This window comes from Python bivittatus, unplaced genomic scaffold, assembly GCF_059951505.1.
Source record: "Python bivittatus isolate LINGU-HERP-01145 unplaced genomic scaffold, Pbiv_v1 ctg000080_np1212, whole genome shotgun sequence".
In the NCBI taxonomy this organism is placed as follows: Eukaryota; Metazoa; Chordata; class Lepidosauria; order Squamata; family Pythonidae; genus Python; species Python bivittatus.
This window is the reverse complement of record NW_028277035.1, coordinates 56,424,955-56,446,695: the sequence shown is the minus strand read 5'-3', so window position 1 is coordinate 56,446,695 and position 21,741 is coordinate 56,424,955. Positions and strand designations below refer to the sequence as shown.

General features: G+C 39.7%; 1 protein-coding gene across 1 annotated transcript in view; it reads left to right on the top strand.

Annotated features, from left to right (window-relative positions):
* The first annotated feature begins 518 nt into the window (after window positions 1-518).
* Window positions 519-21,741, top strand: part of WNT7A (Wnt family member 7A) — a 45,401-nt gene continuing 24,178 nt past the window's right edge. The window contains exons 1-2 of the mRNA XM_007421803.3: window positions 519-740; window positions 2,794-3,020. Of these exons, the coding sequence (XP_007421865.1) occupies window positions 670-740; window positions 2,794-3,020 (298 nt within the window). The 5' untranslated portion in view covers window positions 519-669. The remainder of the gene's footprint in view (window positions 741-2,793; window positions 3,021-21,741) is intronic.

Below are 21,741 nucleotides of genomic sequence, written 5' to 3'. Positions count from 1 at the left end.
CACTTTCAACAACTCCGGGAGCGTTTATTATTATGGCTTTGGGGGCAAGGCGGGAGGAGGAGGCGAACAGGTGATCGGCGCGCGGTTCTTTATCCCGCTTCCACCCTCGCCCCCACCCCAAACCATTAACTTCTTTTCCTTCCCACCCCCACCCCACCCGGGCTGGACTACTCCCTCCTTTGGAGAACACGCCCCAGTATGCTGAAGGAGAGAGCAAAGCGCTCGAGACAGTCACGCTGAACCTGCGGGGAAATTCTCTCGAGTTGCTGCCGCCGCTGCCGCCGCGGCAGGGAGAGGAGACCGGAGTCCTATACATCCTTCCCCGCGCGCGCGCGAGCTCTCCGGGGCTACGTGTGACAGGCATACCAATCCGGCCTCGAGCGGGAGCGAAGAGAGACCCAGGGGAGGGCGATGGTGATCGCCTCTCGGGATTTACAAACACACACCGCTCGCTCCGGGTGGCTCCGAGCGCAGGAGGGCTGGACTGTTTTGTCTGGGCTACTTTGACCTGGCGTTGCACTGTCTGAGGCACCGAGAAATCCACCAGGGCGCAGAGAGCGTGCAGGGGGCAGACCTTATCATCATTATCATTGTTATTATAAAATACGCTTAAAAAAAAAAGACATAACTTTCGCATGTTGATCTGAAAGCCAACGACGAACGAGGAATATGAACAGGAAAACCAGGCGCTGGATATTCCACATCTTTCTGAGCCTAGGAATTGTCTATATCAAAATAGGGTAAGTCGTCTCTCTCTCTCTCCCTCTCCCTCTCCCTCTCCCTCTCTCTCTCCCCCCCCCCTTTTTTAAAGGCAAACACGCTGTGGTGGCTCAACCTGTCCAGACCTGTGCTAGCATTTAACTTGGGGGAAGTCTGAAAGGGTTCTCTCTCCGTCTCTCTCGCTCGCTCGCTCCAGGGTGAGAGGACGATTTTTGCTGTTCTTGTCCCCAGTGAAATTCTGAATGTGCGTCAGCTCTGGGGAAAGGCGAAAGTCCTCGCCTGGCCAGACGAGAGGCATGACCAGAATGGCAATGAGCGCCAGCAGGGAAAAAGGTTACTTAGGACCGGTCCGCGGAACCTAGTCCTAGCGCGACTTTCCACCCTTTCCCAGGGTCATCGCCTGGGCAATGGGGACCTGGTCCGAGGGCTGCCTTTTGGTACCCAGCAGAGGAAATGGGCAGCGCTCTGCGCATGGGCAGGGGCTCCACGTTTTCTCACGTGCCACGACTGTTTCAGAACTGAATCCGCACCCCAGAGCTGAACTAATTCTTTGCGAAGATCGCTCAGCTGAAACCTGCGCAGACTTTTCTGGGCTTTTCAGCACTTCTCCGGGGGAGCTGATTTGTGCGGGATCTCGGCCCGACTGCGACTCTTTCTGCTCCGAGCGGCGGCGGCGGCGGCGGCGGCGGCGGTCTGAGCAGTCCACCCCGCCGCGGCTCCAACTGCTCTTATAAAAGTAACCTGGTTACCTGTAACCAGCTCCCAGTCATTTCAGAGGATCTTGTTTCTAAGTTTGCCGTGCTCAGGTTACTCGCATTCTTCCCGTTCAAAGAACCCGCCTACGAGGTGGCGTGAAAAGAAGCACACCGCCAAAGGAGTTCACGGCCAGGGCTAGGGTAGAGCCTCCTCCTCCTCTGGAATCGTCGGACCAAGTCCTATTAGGAACGCGAGCCCCAAGAGAGAGCCGGTAGCGCCGGCGAATGCGCGCCCACTCGCCCCGGTGGCCAGGCTGGGGATCATCCCTGAGTGCCGACTTCGTGAGGTCGGACTGCCAGGCGCGTCGGAGGAAGGCGGAGGCCTGCTGCCCGCGGGTGGGGATGGGGGATGTAGTGGCGGTATTTTCGAGGCAGGGAAGAGGCTTTGGAATTCCTGCGCACCGAGGTTTGGAAGGGTGCTAGGAGCAGAATCCTGACCTCCCGCCCATCTGTGCTTGGACGGATTGCTGGGTGTCTTCAATGGAGAGAGAGCGGCCGGGAGGATGGCCACGCATTGGCACCTCCGCTCTCTCTCGCTCCCCCCTCCCTTTCTCACAGACCCCATCCCGTACGTCTCCTTCCCACTAGCACCTTCCAAATGCTCTGGGCTACCATTTCCCCCTCCCCCCCAATTCCTAATCGTGATTCGTTGCATCTGGAGGGCCCTCGGTTGGGGAAGTCTGGAATATGAGCGCCCCCCCACCCCCCACCCCAGGAGGAGATTGGGAGAGAGAAGGGAGGCGAGGCTCTCCTCGCTGTTAAATTGACCCAGCTTCTTTTTTCAGCGCCATAGTCCGGAGGGAAAGCGGACGCCGGGAGACGAGCAGCCGAGCCGCTCTGGGCTGGCGTTCTTGGCCGCGGGCTGGTGGAGCAAAATGATGCTTCTGGCTCTGCTCGAGTATGTGCTGAGATTTGCCTGCTGACTTTAGCAACACTTGTTGCCCTGGACGCCGGAGAAGAAATGGGGGGAGGGCAGGCTCCCCTGGTTCAATGGCCCTTACCTATTTCTGTAAGAAGAGGGGCGGGGGGGGGCTGTTAGAAATCCTGCCGCCCTCTCGCCACCCTTGGGCTTGCTGAAAGGTTGCTCTGTAGACAGTCGGTGGAATAAGCGACTGTCGAGCCTTGATGGGCAGATGAAACGCTCGCGGGGCTTACGCGGCATCAGGGCGCGCTTTGATGTTGAGAAACCTGCCGCTTCCAGTTCGTACCGAGCGGCGCCTCAAAGAAGAACCTTTTAGAGGATCGATGGATCCCGGCTCGGATGAGGTGATTCATGGTCGCTCCTCTCTCTCTCTTCTCTCCCTCCTTCTCTTATTAGGGGTCTTTCTTCGGTCGTGGCTTTGGGAGCCAGTATCATCTGTAACAAAATCCCGGGGCTGGCTCCAAGACAGAGGGCTATCTGTCAGAGCAGACCCGATGCCATCATCGTGATCGGGGAAGGCTCCCAAATGGGAATCAACGAGTGTCAATTTCAGTTTCGCAATGGACGGTGGAACTGCTCCGCCTTGGGGGAGAGGACCGTCTTTGGAAAAGAGCTGAAAGTGGGTATGTTACCTCCTTCTTATAAGCTGTTGCAGGGGTGAGCCTGAAACCCACCCAGAGAAGAGGGGAGGGTATCCATAGGCCAGGGAAACAATGGGGCAGGTCCAGCTGCTCAGGGAAGTTACTTTCCGCGGCAGTCATAAAGCCTGGCTTAAAGCTTGCTTTCCTTCCCTTTGCAAATACAGACAGAAGCTGTCTTTAGAAAAGTTGCCATTGTTACTTCACTCCCAAACTTACTTTTAAAAAAGATTTTTCTATTCTGTGGTAAGAATGCATCCTACAGAAATGCCTCATTTGAAGCAAGATAAATCTGAACTGCAGTATCTAAACTGCAAGGCTACAACTGAAACCCGAAATGTGTGGCCCTCCAGATGTTGCTGAACTACAGCTCCTAGTATCTTTTATTTAACTATTCTAACTTGGGATGCCAAGTTATGATAGTAGAGCAACATCTGGAGGACCATAGGTTCCCCACTTTTAGGCAGGGGGTAGATCTCCCTGACCTCTGGTATCTCTGAATAAATATGATTAGGACTGAAATCATACTATCAACATATCTTTGACCCAGTTTTGCACTACTTTGTGCAACGTTGTAGCCGTGGGGCACATAAGATAGAAAGCCATTAAAATGCCATAGATAAAATCCAAGCAGTGCATGCTTTACAATCACATTACCAACCAATTTCTAATAATACTAGGTAGAAACAGAAGATCTCTGTGTGAAAACACCATGTGAACTTTGCACATTCACCTTAACAGAATCTCTCATAGTCTCTGTGTGGTATAAGAAGGAGAGCTATTTAAATGTCTTCTTTCCAGCCAACAGACATTTCAAATCTGCATTCCAGGAACATAAAATGGGGGAGGGGGGGAATGCTGTAAATCGTGTGTGAAAATAATCTGAAACTCTTGGTCAGCTAAATAGATAGACAGCTTTTTAACACTCTTTAATCAATTTGTTATAGTTAGAATTAAATTGTAGTGAAATGGTAGGTGGCAGTATTGATTTTGAATTAAGTTGCCTGTTATATAGTGGTTTAATTGTTGATGCATGATCTAAGAATAGATCTATACATCTGAAAAGATCACTCCTTTTCTTCTCCAAAGCTTATTTATTCATTTCTATTCTTTAATTTGGAAGTCTTTGAAGTTGGCATCTGCCAGTTGTGTCTAAGAACTTTTCATTCAATGAGACTGATTCCTAAACGATGTCAGCAGCCTGGGTTCATCAGTGGAAACTGATTAGGGTTACCTATGTTCCATGCTGAATGAAGAATGGTTATGTTTCCAAATGTCAAATATTTATTTGATAGCCAATTCATCAGAGGAAATTATGAAAATTTCATTATTAGATTAGATTTAAATAAACAGGAAGGCCCCAAATGTAGGTGAAAATCAAAGTTTGGGGACCAGTATGTGATTTTTCATCAATAAATATCAATAGTTATACTGTATCAGTTTCCTACATGAAATAGTCAATATTTCAAGAGTCAATAGTCACTCTTTCCAAAACTAAGTGCACCTTTTTTTGTATATAAATGTGAACTAGTTTGGAACACATAACAGATTTTCCTAAACTGATGCTCTTCAGATATATTTGACTATAGGACTGTAAATCTCATAATTTCCACCTAACAGGTAGATAGGTTAACCATAGTGGCCATGAATAATGGAAATTTTAATCCAATCTATTTGAAAGATACCATGTTAGAGAAGGTGAGCTTAAATAAAGCCTGTACTGTGCTCCTAGTATGGCTTATTTGTGTTTATTATTTCATTATTACACAACTGAAAGTTTAACTCTGGAAAATTAATGGATATATTTCAACACCAGTGTTGCTATCTTTGCAGAAGTGTTGCTATCTGTATTGGATTGCAGCCAGTGAGTCTTGAGTTAGTTATGAATAGTTGTACTGAAATGCAACTATTTCATTTACTGTTTATTTACTGAAAAGTAGTAGTATTAGATTGGGTGATAGTCCTATATACACTAAGACCCCCAGAAGTAATTGAATGGAACATGCTTCTGAGTAGACAGTATAGATGGTACTTGTGTTAGTGACACTTTTTGGGGAGGAATATAGGTTAAACATCAGAATTGACTAAACATTACAGATTTTCCTCAGTACTTCCATTGCAATTAATGACAACTATTGTTAATATCTTATTTTTTATGTAACAAAGCTCCCTTGTGAGTACATCTGAGGTAAGGAATTCCTTGAGAGCATCTGCATTCTTTTCTCTTCAGATGTGCAATGTATTAGCTTGTTGTCCATGATTTCAACCACTTTCCTCTCTGATGAATAATCATGTGGATGTATTGACTTTCTTTATTTGATAATTTAGCCTCCTCCCATCAGTTTACCATATGAGAAATGTAATTATACATGACTTCATTTTAAATATGATGAAGCCGTAATTCAATCACTCCATGGTTTGTAATACCAAAAGATTTCTTATATGTTATTTTCAGCTGACAGCAAGACATGCTAAGGGCATGGTTCCAAACATGTAACCATACGGTGCTTTTAATTCTTATTCAGAATTATTATTTATAACAGAGATAAAATGCTTGCATCTACATCCTCAGACCTAAGGATTCTTGGAAGGAAGCCAGTCAAAGTTCAAAGAGAATTTGGGAACAAGAACATTGACAGAGTCCTGTGGCAGCCTAAAGGGCAGAATGTAAAGACAACATTAAGAGGCAGGTGTGCCTAAGGCACATGATGCTTGATGCTTGTTGGGAGAAGTTATCCAGACCCATTTAGTCTTAATTCACCAGTACTTAGATATGCATCAAAGTCAGTACACTACTGTAGATGGTCTATGCTCCTTATAGGCTGAAACTATTGTATTAAGAGCAGTCTGAAAAAAGAAAAAGAGAATCTTGTTGAAGGCTTTCATGGCCGGAATACGATGGCTGGTATGGGTCTTCCGGGCTATGTGGCCGTTTCCAGAACACGGCCACACAGCCTGTAAGATCCATACCAGCCAAAAAGAGAATCCTTTTGCAAGTTTATTTTAAGTAGATATATTAGTACTCAAAATCCCAACCGAAGTTTAAGATCGTCCACATTTCTGTCGTGCTTTGTCTTTCAAGTGGATAGTTCCAGGTTCACCAAATATAACACTCCTGTTTTTGTAGCAAAATCAGTTCAAAACAGTTAAATTGAACCAAATATTTTTAAAATATCCATATGAATCTGTCTTCTAATTAAGGAGCTCAGCTGGGCTGGCTTCTTACACACATATACTTCACAAATTCTATTTGTTATGGTTAACATATCTATTTGGGTCCTAGAAAATACTGCTAGAGTGAAAGGCTTGGAGTTTGCTAGGAACTAGAAACTATTGGGGACAGTGTGGAAATTACCACCTACTTGCCCAACATGCACTGTCAGCTGTAAGTGAAAGGAAGTCCCCTGCTGCCCTTTGAAGAACTTGGGAATACTGAATAATGCAAATACTTTCCAAGTTATCAGGATATCACCCTGAAGACTTGGAGAAACATGACCCAGTCCTGAAGCAACACCACCTCAAGACAAATAATCAGGCTTGTATTCACTGCAGGAACCAAGCTTTTGTTCCTACTGTCAATTCAATTCCCAAGTTTTTATCCCTTTTACCTCCTTCATAGGAATTCATATAGCTGAAAATTAGTCTAAGATCAGTGTGATTCTGATGATAAAGTATACCATCAGGCTTTGTTGCCTTGTCCTGAGATGGTCACAGGATTTACTGGGTGTACATTCCTCAGAACTTCATTCCTTTCTTCTCTTTAGCTTCCAAATTTGTTCAGTTTTTACTTAAGTCACTTTCTGCTTAGGGAGCATAAAATGGCTCTCAGGGATCCCTCAGGGCCCTAACTCCTTAGGCTAGAAAACTATAATCTCTAATTAGCAGTTAATTAGAGATAAGAACTTTTGTTGACAGCAACATTTTAAAAGAGCTTCCATTGATATCAGTGGAAATGCCTAAAACATGAAAGGATATTGAAGGGTGTACTAATCATTCCTGATGCTGCATCCTCTTGAAAAATGTGTTGATCTGCACAACATTGTATTCTGGACTAAAGAGCTACGGTATTTGAATTTTGGCCTATGCATGTGATTTAGATAATCACAACAGAGAATCTTTGAATGCCCTTTCTCAGTGTCTCAAAGACAATGCTTTGCACCTTGCTACATATTCCTTCCTCTTCACCCCAACTCAGAAATATGTTCTCCAAGTGTCCTTATTAAAAAACAAAAGGTACAAGACAGGAACTGGTAATCTTTCTGCCTTGGTTCATACTTTTGGATGATTTTTCTGAGTTTTTGAACATTGAAAACATTCTCCATCTCTTTGATGCATGCAGATGAAGCCCACTTTGATTAGAAACAGGAGTGTATAAGGCAGCTGAGTCTTGCTTCAAGAAGGCTTCTCATGACATGGAACCAAGTTGAGCCACTTGGCATGAGGACCAAGTTGAGCTACAGATGTACTTTGCCTCCTGGAGGCCCTTGGTGCCACTCAAAAGCCTTTTCTAGCATTTCTAGTGGCTGACATGTGCAGAAGCTCTTTCAGCTACCAGAACCACAGATGAGGCTTCACAGCAACATGAAAGGAAGCAACATGGCTGCTGGTTTTTACAAGTATGCATCTGTATGTGTTGCTTTGCCAAACAGCTTTGAGAGGGTACTTCATGCAATGAAATGAAGCCCCCTTAAAAGCCTTACACACTGGGAAAAGTCTGTAAGGCTTTTAAGGGGAAAAGCAGAACAATGGTGGGAAGATTATGGGTTATGTAAGTCTACCTCAATAATCCAGGGTTTTATGTTCATTTTGTGAATCAGTGTCAAAGGAGAAGGGTGTACAGTAGTGTATAGGTACCTTGTAGAGTAGCCCAGTCCTGTTAGTCAGTCTTCTGCTGGGCTGAGACTTTGAGGGATGGGGTGGTGCGAAGGACCAAAGTTAATCATAGGAGCAATGCAATTATTGAGTGAAGAAGTTTGTGATATACCTATGTATGTATGCATGCAACAAACAAGGCTACAAGATATGTTTCCCCTAACCCCTTCCTGTTGGATAAGGGCCTCAACTTCTCAAGCCAGGCCTTTGTGCTCAGGCAATGTGGCATGCAACTGCTCAAAAGTTAGGATATTTCCCATGTATTGCAACAATTAAGAACTTTGCTGTGGAAATGCTTGACTCTCTTGCATATTACCTAAAGAACAGAGCCTAGGGTTGGATCACAGGTCGAGCCCAAGTGCCAATACATAGTTGAAGTAAGCTACAGAAAGTATTTCTTAATCAATCTGTATTCTGCTTTTCCATGGAAATAGTTCTAAAGGCGATTGGCAAAAATAAAAAGCAGAATCATAAAGCAAGTAGAACAATAAAAAAATTAAATAAAAATAAAAAGCATCCAATAAATGAAATCCAACCAAGAGCCCTGCATACCCTCCAGTTTTACTATCATACAATGACATGATTGAAAGTGTTTTTGCCTAATTACATAAGGCCATAGAGAGGGAGCTAGCTTGGCCTCCCTTGGCTGAGAATCCCCATCCTGGGAATTGCCTTTCTTGCATTTCCTCCAAAGATGTCTTTCAAGTGAGAATTTCAAAAACTTGAAGCACTTGTCAACTCATATAGAGCACATTAGCCCAAATGGGATGTAAGCAAGACTTAGGTCATTATGGCCAGATTTGAAAGAATCAGGACCAGATGCAGTCAGAGATCAAGCCTATCTTTTAATTGTACATTTGACGACTGAGCAGCTAGGGCACTAAAGCCTGGTAAGATATATAAATGTGACCTTCATAAACAGTATTCTAAATCTACCATTTATTTTTCAATGGATAAGTCTGGAATCTAGAGAGTACATTTGGAGCAAGAATTGGAACGATGGACAATCCAGCACAAATTAAGTTCCTAACCATCCAATATAGATGAAGTTCTTATTCCTTGATTTGCCTTTTGACTAATCAGAAGTACCTCAATTTGTTTTCATCCGGGTCATGACTAATGCCAGACACCATTCCAGAACTTGGTCAACATCTTGGAATTCAACCATTAATTGAAGATCTAATTAGCTGGCAAAACTCAAGAACTGACTTGAAGGCCAATTATTTATTATTAGATGTGCAACCTGATACATAATCTGCTGCTCCAAGAACAAATCTCAGTTCAAGAGAATTTGTGCAGTTTAAAATTTAAATAATACAGAGGATGTTTTGTGTTAGCTGATGGAGAAAGTAGCTAATCAAAAATGTGGAAATAAAGTGAGCTTTAAACTCTGCCCCAATATATCCATTTTTCTCCATCCCCATGCAAAAGATGCTCTCTACAGAGCCCGCTATGATCTCTCAGAAGAATCCTAAAGTTTTCAAAATGAAGGGAAGGGTTGCAAGTCAGTGGCAGGGTTCTGCTTTGTTTGCTGCAAAAGTCCCAAGTTTAATTTCTATCCTACCTGGTTATGGCTGGAAAGGACTCCAGTCTATAATCCTATACACAGCAGACATTGGCAGTACTGAACTTAACGGACAAATGCTTTCTGATTCAGTGAAGGCATTTTTCATGTTTCTATTCTTTTCCTAAACAATCATGTACTTAATTGTTTGTATATATAACGCATTGTGGCTTTGCCCATCACTGAAAAATTCCTGTGGATGTCCAAAATCTGATATTTTTAGACTGATCCAAAAGCCTGTTTAATAAATAAAAAGAACCAGAACAATCCAGTTAGCTTTAAGCTTGAGGATTGATCATTGTGGTACAAACAGGAAGATCCAAGGAAAAAGAAAAATAAAGGAAAGTGTCTGAGAATTTTGCCTCTACTCATCATTGGGGATGATTGAGTTAGATTTATAAATGATTCCATGGTTTTCAGGGCACCCACAGCAATGGTCACTGGCTTCAAAATGGCAAGTGCAACTGGAGGATTGAAACCCTGCCCCTTTTTATATGTATGGAGTGTGTGTGACACACATTAAAAAAGGGTGAAGGTTCAATTGCCTGGTTGTGCTCACCCTTTTGAAGCCAGTGACCATCATTGTGGATGGCTCTGATGCCTTCAAAGATATCCTAATGTGAGATATCAAAAAATCTGTTCCAATTAATTATAAATCACACTGATGAAATTCTAAATTTGTTTTATAATGAAATGCTTTCAGCAGAATATTATATGATACCCTATTAGCATTTGAATGGATATATTAACCAGTGTTATTAGAATAGTTGACCTAGGACATGAGTCATATGACTACAGTAATTTATTAAAGAAACTGTACTTAGCCTTGTCACTCACCATACCGTTCACCATTTTGGGCTGATTGATTGGATTGTAACTCCTGATTGATATGAAAATCTCTACCCCATATCTAGATACAGACAACATTGTTTCACGAAATGTTATGAATGAGTCAAGTGGGTTATATTGTGGCCCAGTACGAATGATAACATGTAGAAGCAAATTTATCTTGTCCCTATTGCAGTGGTAGGTCAGTGCAGAACGGATACTTCCATTCATCCAATATATCTTGGGAAGCTTTCCTACGTGAATTGGGAGGCCGATGCCATTTGGTTAGAGTGGGCTACGATGCTAGATACATTGAGATCCTTCATTTGCCTGACTGGTGTATCCTTTGAGCCTGTCATGACTCTCTAAGTGCTCCCATGGGCATGACTACATAGGATCTGAGCCAACAAGGGTCTAAACTAGGAAGTAGACTTACAGAACAAATTGAACCTGATATTTTTTTTCTCCATTCTTGGGCTCTACTAAGAGTTATATAATCCATTATGCCTTTACTTTCAGAGACTGTTCTCTGGTTGCTTCACCAGGGAAGGTGCTCTGTAGTTACTAGCAAAAGCCTTTTCGATGATGGTATCCCAGTTATTGCATGCTTTTTCTTGGGGGGCTTATCTGGCACGTCCATTCATATTATTTTATTTCCTTTGAAGTCACTTTTAATCTTACCAGGCTTTTAAAATCTAGTAAAACCAATTAAATGTTTGAGCCCAGCTGTGCAGCAGTTGATTGACTATTAATTCTGCATCTTATTTTGTTATTTTTATTATTGTATTTGTTAAATTTTTAATTTTTAAAACATAACCCGCCCTATGAACTTCTTGTAATATGACAGCCAACTTCTGTCTTCAAATAAAGAACAATATAACAATAAAATAAACCCTTCACGATAGTAGCACCAGTTAGATTAAGTCAAATGGTTACACATCATCTCCCAGTATCCTGTTTGGTATACTTGTGATAGCATGGTCAAGACTGCACTCAAATTTTAGCTATTTATACATCTGCACGAATGAATGTAAAGAGACAGGCTCCTGGGGTACAACAATTTAAATTGCTTTGGTTTCATCAATGACTTTATTCTTAGTAAGGCATATATGGTTCTAACATATGGTGGGTGTACTATGACAGCACCTGACATTTCAATGTGATGTTGAACTGTAAAATATTGTCAAGGATATTGCATAAGAGTAAGCATAAAATCACCTTGGAACAATATTCACCCATCCACTGAGGTGGACAGGCATTGAGTGCTCCCATTCTCATATGCCCAATGTTTGTTTTCAGTCACCACTGTATTAAACCTTATTCATTTAAGAAAATCAATGATGATTATCTTTACAATTACAGGAAAAAATTCTGAAAAACCAAACTCAATAATTTGGGCATCTCTACACTATTATTATTTTCTTCTCTGAGACAAAACTGAGAAATATACTTGTAACGATTTTGAATTAGAATTTCACCCAGCTACATTTCCCAGGATTATGGGAAGAAAACCATGACAATATGTATAAAAGTCTTTTATATTTATAGTGTGAGTACACTATACTGAATAACTGCATCCCCAGTTACATTAGGGCAATGTCACTTTTTTTTGATAACATAGTAATATATTTTTTTTAAGTAGAGGAATTTTTTAAAATGAATGTTACTGATCCTTATTTTAGATGGTCTTTCACTGTCTTCTTGTTTAGTATTCAGTCTCGGTGCAGTTTGAGTTGTATAACATTTTATATTAACACTTTTAATTACAAAAAGTAAAGTGTAATTAATCAAAGAGATACGTTGTTTGGGTCTTATTTGAAGACAAAGGAGAAGGTTGAAAAATGTAAAAAAGCTGATGGGGAGAATGGCCTCTTAGAAACTGTTTGGTTTGAAGCTGACCACAGAACCTATTATAAGAAGTCAGGTGGAATAATAAAGAACATGAAACGCTCTTGTACCATTAAGGATAAATACGAGATTTTAAATATTTCTATGCACTGAGGTTATCTGTCAAGAAGTTTTTCATTAATATAACAAAAATTGGAGAGTAAATATATCATCATCATTGATTTTTCCCCAACTTTCCACCCAAAAGCACTCAAGATAATTAAAAATTACACCAAACTAAAATCTGATAAAAAAAATAAATTGAGAACACTAATTGAGACAGAAAAACTCTTGACTAAAGACAGAGGGCAAAATAAGGGGCGACTGGTCCAGGTCTTTCAATATGGGTGATATGCTCCCAATATTGTGAACCATTTAGCAGCCATTCACAAACTGAAACTTGCAGTGCAATTTGTCAGTGATAAAAAAGTATCTAGGGAAATATTTCCAATAGTAGAGAATATATGGTTGAACCGTTGGGTTCTTGATGTTCGCTTGATGATTTTACTGCAGACATTTCAGTGCACTGATGATGTTACATGGGTTGGTAATAAAATGTCTGCAGGAAAACAATGAAGCTCAGAAAATATCAAGAACCCAACAGGGAAATATTTGTAGAAAAATGACAATGTTAGGCAAAATTGCTTGCAAATCCTGAATAGACTGAGGAAAGTTGCAACAAAATACACACACATTTTAGTGCAATATCTTGCTTTCTTTTAATAAATTCCAATGAACTAGACAGATTCACAAAAAGAAGGAAGGGAGGAAAAAATGAACTTTATGTATTTGCAAAACTGAAAACTAAAGCATTTAATATATAATTCACCTGAATGCTTTTCACAGGGACTAGCAACATCTGCACTGGGAATAATGAAGTAATGACTGCTCAGGAAACAAATGTAATGTTACTTTGACTTCAGCAAGAACAAGCTGTGCATGTAAATAATTTGTATATATGACATGGGAAAAAAGGCATAGATGGTGTAAGTATGTTGGTGGGGTTTTTTGTTTTGTTTGGTTTTGGCATCCAGAAAAGTTTTCTTGAAAAAAAAAAACACAAAACAGAAGCCAAGTTGGAAATTTGGCACTGAGTATCTAAAAATTAACATGATGCTTTTTGCCAAAGAGTCAATCTTCTAGGCAGTGACTGTCATAGACAGATAAAAACATTGCCCCAAGGTCACTTTTACAGGAATTTTCATTTCATACCTGCCTTCAAATGTATCTTGTGAGTACATGTTTTAGAGAAACAAAAAGATTGCATTACCGCATGTTAGAAGAGTTAGGTTCTCTAAAGCTGATTAAAGTTCTGCTAAGAGTTTTCTCCAGAAGAAAACATCATTGCATAAAATGTATTGCAGTGCCCTAATGGCACAGATAGGCTGAACAGTACCCTTCAGAAGCCATATACTTGACATACCAAGCCAGGATGATTTGGAATGAAATAGTGACTTTTCTGTGAAAATACCTATAGGAAGACTTTAAAATGAAGTACGTGGGCAGTAATTCAGCACATTTGCACTACAATTTCTGCCTCTATTATTCTTCCCCAAGCCAGTGCTTCCAGGTGCTGGTGCTGGCTGAATATTATGAGACCTGTAGTCCAGCATATGGAGAAAGCTATGCTAAGTACTTAGCAGCTCCACTGAGTTGAATTGGGCCAATTTCCTTATAAGTATGAATGAAATGAATGGATTTACTGTAAGTATATGTAATACTGTGCTAGGTTCTGCCAGACATTTTTTTTTATCCCATTCCTCTTTCTGCATCATTATGAAATGGGCAAAAATCTCATTCATGCATTCCAGTGTATAAAGCTAGCAACCGCTGCATTGCTAACATTTTTAAAAGGCAGTGGTCTTTCGTATAGAGCTATTTTTCAACTTGATTCCTTGAGCTGCAGAAGAGGTTCCCCACCCCCATGCAGTCCAGGGAGATCAGTGAAATGTGGGAGGTGTTCTGCACCTTGCAAGATTTGACTGTTTATCAGAGAAATGGGCATTTGATATTACTTTCAAGGCCACCATTTTTCATCGCACAGGTTTTGTTTAATGGTCATATCTATGCTGGGTAATGGAATTGAAGGAGGCAGGGAAAAGATGGTTTCTCATCTCCAATTTGCTGTCTATGAATTATGACTTCTATAGAGATGTGAAATAATGTAGTTCATGGCACATAATTGGCAAGCTCTGCTGGATTTTCCGTCTTTATATTTTCACAATCAATGTATAATTCAGCACATGTCTCTTCAGATAACTCCCTCCCTGACCCTTGGCCTTAAATAGCAGAAAATACAACATATGTTTTCCAGTGAGACAAATACAAATTTGTCTTTTTTTATTTTCCAAAATACCTAATTTATGACACAGCTGGTTTGATAGTATAAAATATTTTCAAAGCCTCAAGTCTCCATCATGATGTGAATTGTGTTACATGGCATCCCTCCCATTTTATTTTCTTAAACAGTTTAATCTTCTATTACTTTCTGCAACTAGTTTAATATATATTTATTAAAAATGGTGATTTCATTGAAAAATGAAGTCATTGTCCCTGTCCCTATTCCTTCTATATTTTATCTTCTTCAGAACTGATTTTAAACAATCATCATCATCAAAATTTTGGATATCTTCAGAAAAACTCATTCTATAGTACCACAAAGGTCAGCTGTACTCCTATTTGGGATGCTTGTCACACCTCCAAATCTTCTTGAATCTCTACATTATCCCAGTAAGCTGATTAAGCAAGAGAGTAAAACTGGATATGAACTATTGAGTTGAGTCTCAAGGCAAACAAAACAGAAGCGCACTAGGCAAGCACATTGAGATTAGTCTTGTTTCTTTTTCTAGGTAAAGCGACACTTCTCAGAAAATTGAGATCCTGGGTTTTATGAGGACAGAAGGTGTACATTTTACTTGATGATAAAAAAAACTGTTTAGAAGTGTTTGGGTCAACTGTTCAAGTCATCTCCCATTCAAATTAACCAGAGTTCCAAAAAGATTGTCAGCTCTAGTGGTTTGAAAAATCATCTAGAACTATCAGGAATGTTTTTAGTAATCTCCAAAAGTCAACCATTTTAATAAGTCCCTTGTTACTGAAGAAGTTAAAAGTTGCAGCAGCTCTAAATCTCTATCTGTCCATCTCAAGGGGACTCTTGGTTTTTATCCAAATATTGTTTCAAGACATTAAGTCAGATATGCTTGTAGGAACTTTCCACTTTTCCAGCACTCTTCTCATTCAAAAGGGTATCAGTGGAAGAATCCAGTCTTGGTGCTTTGGCATAGTTTAACATACATGTATCGGTCCACAGGGAAGATCTACAATGCCACCAAAATGTAAACTCCCTCAAATGAGTCACCAGAAATCAGTCTTTCTACTCTACATTCTGAATATGGTATGAACTTGTCACATATTTCTATTGGTTTTGTAGCCTCTAGAAATGGTGAAATCTTTATCAACCTGATTTAATGGTTTCAGTGATTCAAATTACATTCTCTGACTGATGTATGCTTTTTATGCTTCCTGAAAGGTCTTCAGGTTTGGCAGGTAATCCTGTGAATCCATGTAGGCATTTTATTAGTCTCATCTCTGGTTCAGTCAAATGATGAATACTCTAGCAGGATCAGCCACTTCTTTAAACTTTAATAGTTTACTCAGAGCTTATTACTGTAATTTAGCTTTCTGTGCTATGTTAGCACCTTCTCTCTCTCCCCCCTCCCTTCCTCCTCCTCCTTCTCCATATTGTGCTGATTCACAATCAAAATATGCATTCCAAGGAAGATGTATATGGAGCTTGGATTTGTTGGATTATTTCAATTTGTCTTTCAATACTAATAGTTTCAAATTTACCATTTTTAAAAAATTTGATGCAGATTTCTTTGCTGAAGAGATTTGTATCTTCAGGAAGGCTGATTATAGAAATTTAACTAAAATGGGAATTGGTTGCATTACTCCCATTTCTCCTACCTCCTGAAAGCGTCCTTTAGATTACAGCTTTGGAACTCCTGCAGTATGAACTGTGTTGCTCTTTGACATAAATACAATGTTTAAATGTTGTATCTGTAAACTGCCTTGCAGAGCATTCAGATAAAGTGGGATGCAAAATTTTTAGTAACAGGTGAAACAGCTTTGGCAAAACTGATCATCTCTCTAAGGGAAGGAAGGTAATAACAGAAAAAGTTCCTTAACAATGATGTTTGTTTGGTTTGCAGTAGAATGTAGCATTTCTGAACATTATTTTGATTGATTATGTGTCATTGCATTATCCACTTTTTTACTATTCTTCCAAATAAACAAATCACTCAACTTTGAATAAGTATGATAACTTCAAGTAACTGTGACTGCAATTATACGCATGCTGATTTGAGACTAACCAGTAGAACAGTCTTCTGAATAAATGCCTAGACTATAAATAAAAATAAAATGTATTTCAGGATTACTTAAATATTGTTACACATGTTACAAAGATTTTGCATAATGCATAATACTTCTTAGTTGTGAAACCTATTCTCTCTCAGTGTAATGTTTTATGGATTATGCCCTCACAATCAGTCCACACATTTGGTGAAAATAGGAAGTGTAACATAATTGCAACTGTAAATTTCACAAAGAAGCAAACAGACCAAAGGCCAATGTGAGTAGGCAACCCAGTGCTCTTGAAACATTTTGAATTGCAACTCGGACAATCCTTAGCAATTGTCCTTGTTGGTGGAGAATTTTCAAACTGGAGATCCAAAGCATGTGGAAGGCATCAGATTGCTTGCCCCTGAATGTTTTGTTTCCCCCTGTGGTCATCTTTGATAAACTCACAAGCAGACCGTAAAAGCAACAATTGTCTCCTGTTTTGCCCCTTCGCCACCATACCCCAGTGACCTTTAATCACGACTTCATCTGACAAGAGACTTCAACCTCTGCACTTTATAATGTATGTAATATAAAGAATTATTTCCTTTTGACAGCCCTGGATCTACTGCTACCCAGTATGTTTGGGGTGTTTTCTAGAAGAAGCAACTAATATTAAAAATCGAAAAGCATTTTTCAGCTATTCCGCCTCTGTGATAGATATTTTTTCTGGAAAGAAAAAAGACAAAATAGTGGGAAAGCACAGGAGGGTACCAAAGAAAGATGGTATTACGCTATCTAGACTCCCCATAAAATGTTGAGAAGGAGGCAGGCAATGGCATGATAAAAAGTTTGGCTTGGAGCATCCCTAGTCATCGGCAAGACTTGTAATTATTCTTGGAGCTGTTTCTTGAACAATATATTTTTTTCTGAAAACAGTACTATTTGATTTACGTATGCTTCATAATGTCTAAAATAGCTTGGGGTGGGAATTTCTTATACATAATTTCCTTTGGCACGTTTATCATTTGGAGTTCAATTGTTAACTGGATATGGCTTTTTAAAAGTGGTGGTTTTTGTTTGTTTTTGATAAGTGATTGGTTTAGGCAATGTTTTCTTCAGCACAGTCTCTCACATTGGAACCACTTTCTTCCGAGAGCTGAGATTCATCAAGCACATTTGTGCACTTTTAAGAGGAGTTTGGTATCCATAAATTGAGCAATGGTTATCCAGCCATTTCTTTTCCTTTCTTCCTCCCTTTCATACATCTTTCCTTCCTTCTTTTCCTCCTCCATCTTCTCCCATATCTCTCCTGGCTGCCTCTCTTTTCTTTATTCCTTTCTTCTCTCTTCCTTTATTTGCAAAGATGGATCTTTCTTATTTCAGGATAAAACAGATTTTTTAAAAATAACCTTAAACTGTTGGATACAATGGCAACTTAAAATTAGAAAGCCAGATTTTAAGAAAGCTAGCCTATTTTCTACTTATTTTACATTCTAAGGAAGAAATACTTTGATGTTATAGCTCATGTGTCATCAGCAAAAACCGCAAGAGTTTTCAAATTTAATGAAGCAAGGGTATGATTTCTAATCAATATGGTACCAAGCTTTTTATAACTCCAGGATGGCAAATTGCTTTGGATCCTTACCCAATATGTCCTTGTTTCTGTCCTTTAAAACTGGAGAGTTTTCACAAACAAATTTAAATTTAAGCAGAAGAATAAGAAAGAAGACTCAAGAGAAAGGACTGTTTAACTCACTAACACGTTAAGGCAGGGTTCCTCAACCATGGCAACTTTAAGGCAGGTGAACTTCAACTCCCAGAATTCCCCAGCCAGCCAGTTGAAGACCACCCATCTTAAAGTTGCCATGGTTGAAGAACCCTGTGTTAAGGGGTAGGCAACTTACACTTTCTGTATGTTTTGGACTAGGGCTCCATAAGCTGTTGCCATTGACCATGCTGTCCATGGCTGATGGGTGTTGACATTCAAAGCTTATAGAGAGGACCAGGTTGTCTACACTGGTTTAAAGGCAACCTGGTTAACAATGAGGCCTGTTGTGCATTTGTAAATGTATGAATTTTAGAATGTAGATAGTAAAGCAAGGCAGCCCATCGGAGTCAGTTCCAAAAAGCTGTTTTTGAGCATGCAAGAGTGCAAACAAGGCCCCAACTAGTAGTTGTTTAAAGCAGCCACATCTCCTCCTAGAACTGGGTGGCAACTTCAGAAAGCAGCTTTCTTCAGAGCTAATTTTGAAGGGCAGCTTCATGGTATCAGGAAAAAATGCTGTAAAGAGTTGCAGCTATATGCTATATTTGTGTCCCCTGTGCTCTGAAGTACCTTTTTTCTAGCTGAATCTGAATGGCTGCATAGGCTGTAGTAGACAGCATATGTCAAGGAAGGAATTTGATACAAACAGCTGGTTTTGCCGAGCATCCTGCTATACTCTACTTCTGGATTCATGAATGTGAGAGTTCTAAATGGAAACTTATCCAGGAACATATGTATTTGATATGTGGTAGTCACTGATCTACAAACAAACAAAGGCAGGCAGCTTTCTTTTTTCATATGATTTTACACTAAAATGTATTCTGTTAGAGAATATTGTGTTCTTTTTTGGCCAGGCCTTGGTATCCTATGGCTGCAATTCTATGACTAGAGAGTAATTTTGAAAGTAATCTCAAATAAGGTAGCCAGTGTTAAGACAACGGAAGTCTAAATGCAAAGACATATCCCAAGCAAAGGAAAAAACAAGCTTCTGCAGAGAGATATATATAGAAGTGGCAAAGAACTGCTATGTATAATATAGTAAAAGTCAGAGTATACATCTTTCCTGAGGGAGAATGCAGAGATGTGGCAGATTGATTGATTTTGCCCAAGTGCTCTTCACCAACCTGGCATCTTCAGAGGTATTTGGACTGCACCCTCCTGCATTGTGCGATTCAGGTATATGCTAGGAGATTCAAGTAATATATGGTTCAAATCCTGTATCTGATTAGGAAAATTTGATTCAGTTTAGAAAATCGATTTGTTGATTCAGATCAGTGTTGAAAATTGTCACAAACTGGATATTCAAATCTGTTCAACAAGTCAGTTTACTAAAAGCTGTTTCTACACATGGGCAGAAGTGTCTGAATCATCCAAATCAGTTGGGAGCTATGTGATTAGATTTGAGTTTCTCCTTCAGAAAGAAGATTTGACTTGACTTGTCTTCAAAGAGAATCTCTGAAAGGAATTTTTTTTCTCAGTCCTAGTATTGTGCAATTAGAGAGATAGGAATCTTAAAGCAAGATGCATTCATTGATACACTAGATGAAACAACTCTAGAACAAGTGGGGCATAGATCATAGGACAGAATTACAATAGTGAATGGTAATGTTGAAACAGGTCACATGTTAATGGAAAGCCTTACAAATAAATCTATATTTATGTATTATATCTATAATACAGAAAGAGATTTGTGAAAACAATAAAACCACTACCCCTTCTGTGCTGACACACATCATAGTGCATTACTGTTATTTAATGAACTCAAAGTTCTTAAACCAAATCATATTTCAGGTCTCACTGCATGCTCCATTTGATATGAGGTAGTCAGAAATGTCTGCCCACAAAGGCAAGCAACTTTCTCTTTCATGCTAACATAAACTAAATTGCAGACGTAAAAATAAGGCTCTTCAGATAACATTTTTGGTAACCAAAGTTGTATTATATGAGGCAACAGAAGAATTGAAGTCATGACCTGAGATGGAAAAGAATAGAGGATATTTGGAAAGGTCAGTTGAGGTTAATAGAATCGTCGTATCATCCACAGATATTGGGTAGAAGATTTGATTCTTAACCCATGCCTATATGCTCAGAGGTGAATTCTATTGTGTTCAATGAAGCTACCTTCTAAGGTACTTGAATGTATCCTGGAATCAAATGTACTTTTTTAAAATAGCAGAAACATTGTGATAAATTACTTAAGAAAATAGCCCTTATCCATTGGATGGGACTACAGTCAGACTGCAAGAAATATAAAAAGGTTTTGGGGAAAATGAGTGAATTTATTCTTTCCCTTGAAATTTGTCTATTTACTTGTCTATCTATCTGTCTACCTAGCTAAGTTGACTACTATATATTCATCTGAGGACTGAACAAATACACCAATGCCAAGCTATAGTTAATAGTTGTATCACATGATATCTTAAAACAGACTGTGAGTGATAACAACATACTCAATTTTGCACAAGCACTGGGAATTTTATCATAGTACCTCAAGCTGCTTAATTCCTCAGTTCAATAGCATAGCAAAATGCAAGCTATAAAAAAAGATGCTGAAGAAATCTGGGTTAATTCATACACATTTCATGGCATCTATGCTATGGGAAGACTGTTTACTGAACTTAGGAATTTGTTTTCAGTACCCACACTGCACGATGCTCTCAGATCTTCCACACAAACACCCATTATTGGTTACTCAAGTCTTTTTCTCAGCTTTATAATTAAGACAGGAGGGGAGCTGTTTTGCTGATCAACTGCAGATCTTCAAGAATTTATCTATCTGCCTATCCCTATCCTTGCCAATCTATCTATCTATATAGTAATACTATAGGGAATTTGGTTGTGGTGTGACAAACCACTTAGAATTACAGTCATTGTTGCAGAGGGATGGAACATGCATAAGGTTTCTGGCCAGCACTGGCTGAACTTCTTTTGATCACTGAGTAGGAAAGGGGAGGCAAATTAGGGCCAGAGGAGTAGGAACCTAGAAAAGAGGCAGTGACACTGGGGAGACATGGGGAACTTGAAGTGAGAAGGATTAGAAAAGGAATATATTTTATATCAAGGGTTTAGAGTTATACATCTATCTATCATCTATCTTCTATCTATCTATCTATCTATCTATCTATCTATCTATCTATCTATCTATCTGGTATTATTGAGGAAATAATCTTAGAAAATAGATGGAAAAGAGGATAAATACTGAGTAGGGAAGAGAACTGGTCACATCTGGCCTTTCAAGGATGAGGTGCAGGATGTTGGTGTGAGGATTCCCAATTTTTATGAAGTGCCATCAAGCTGTGTTGACTCATAACACCTACATAGATAGACCTTCTCCAAACCATATGGATAGACAGGAAAAAGTAAGGATTCCTAGTTTTATTTTTAAAGGATATATTTCAGTGTCCTTCTGAGTTTTAATTCTCCAATAATTTCACCAGACTGTATAA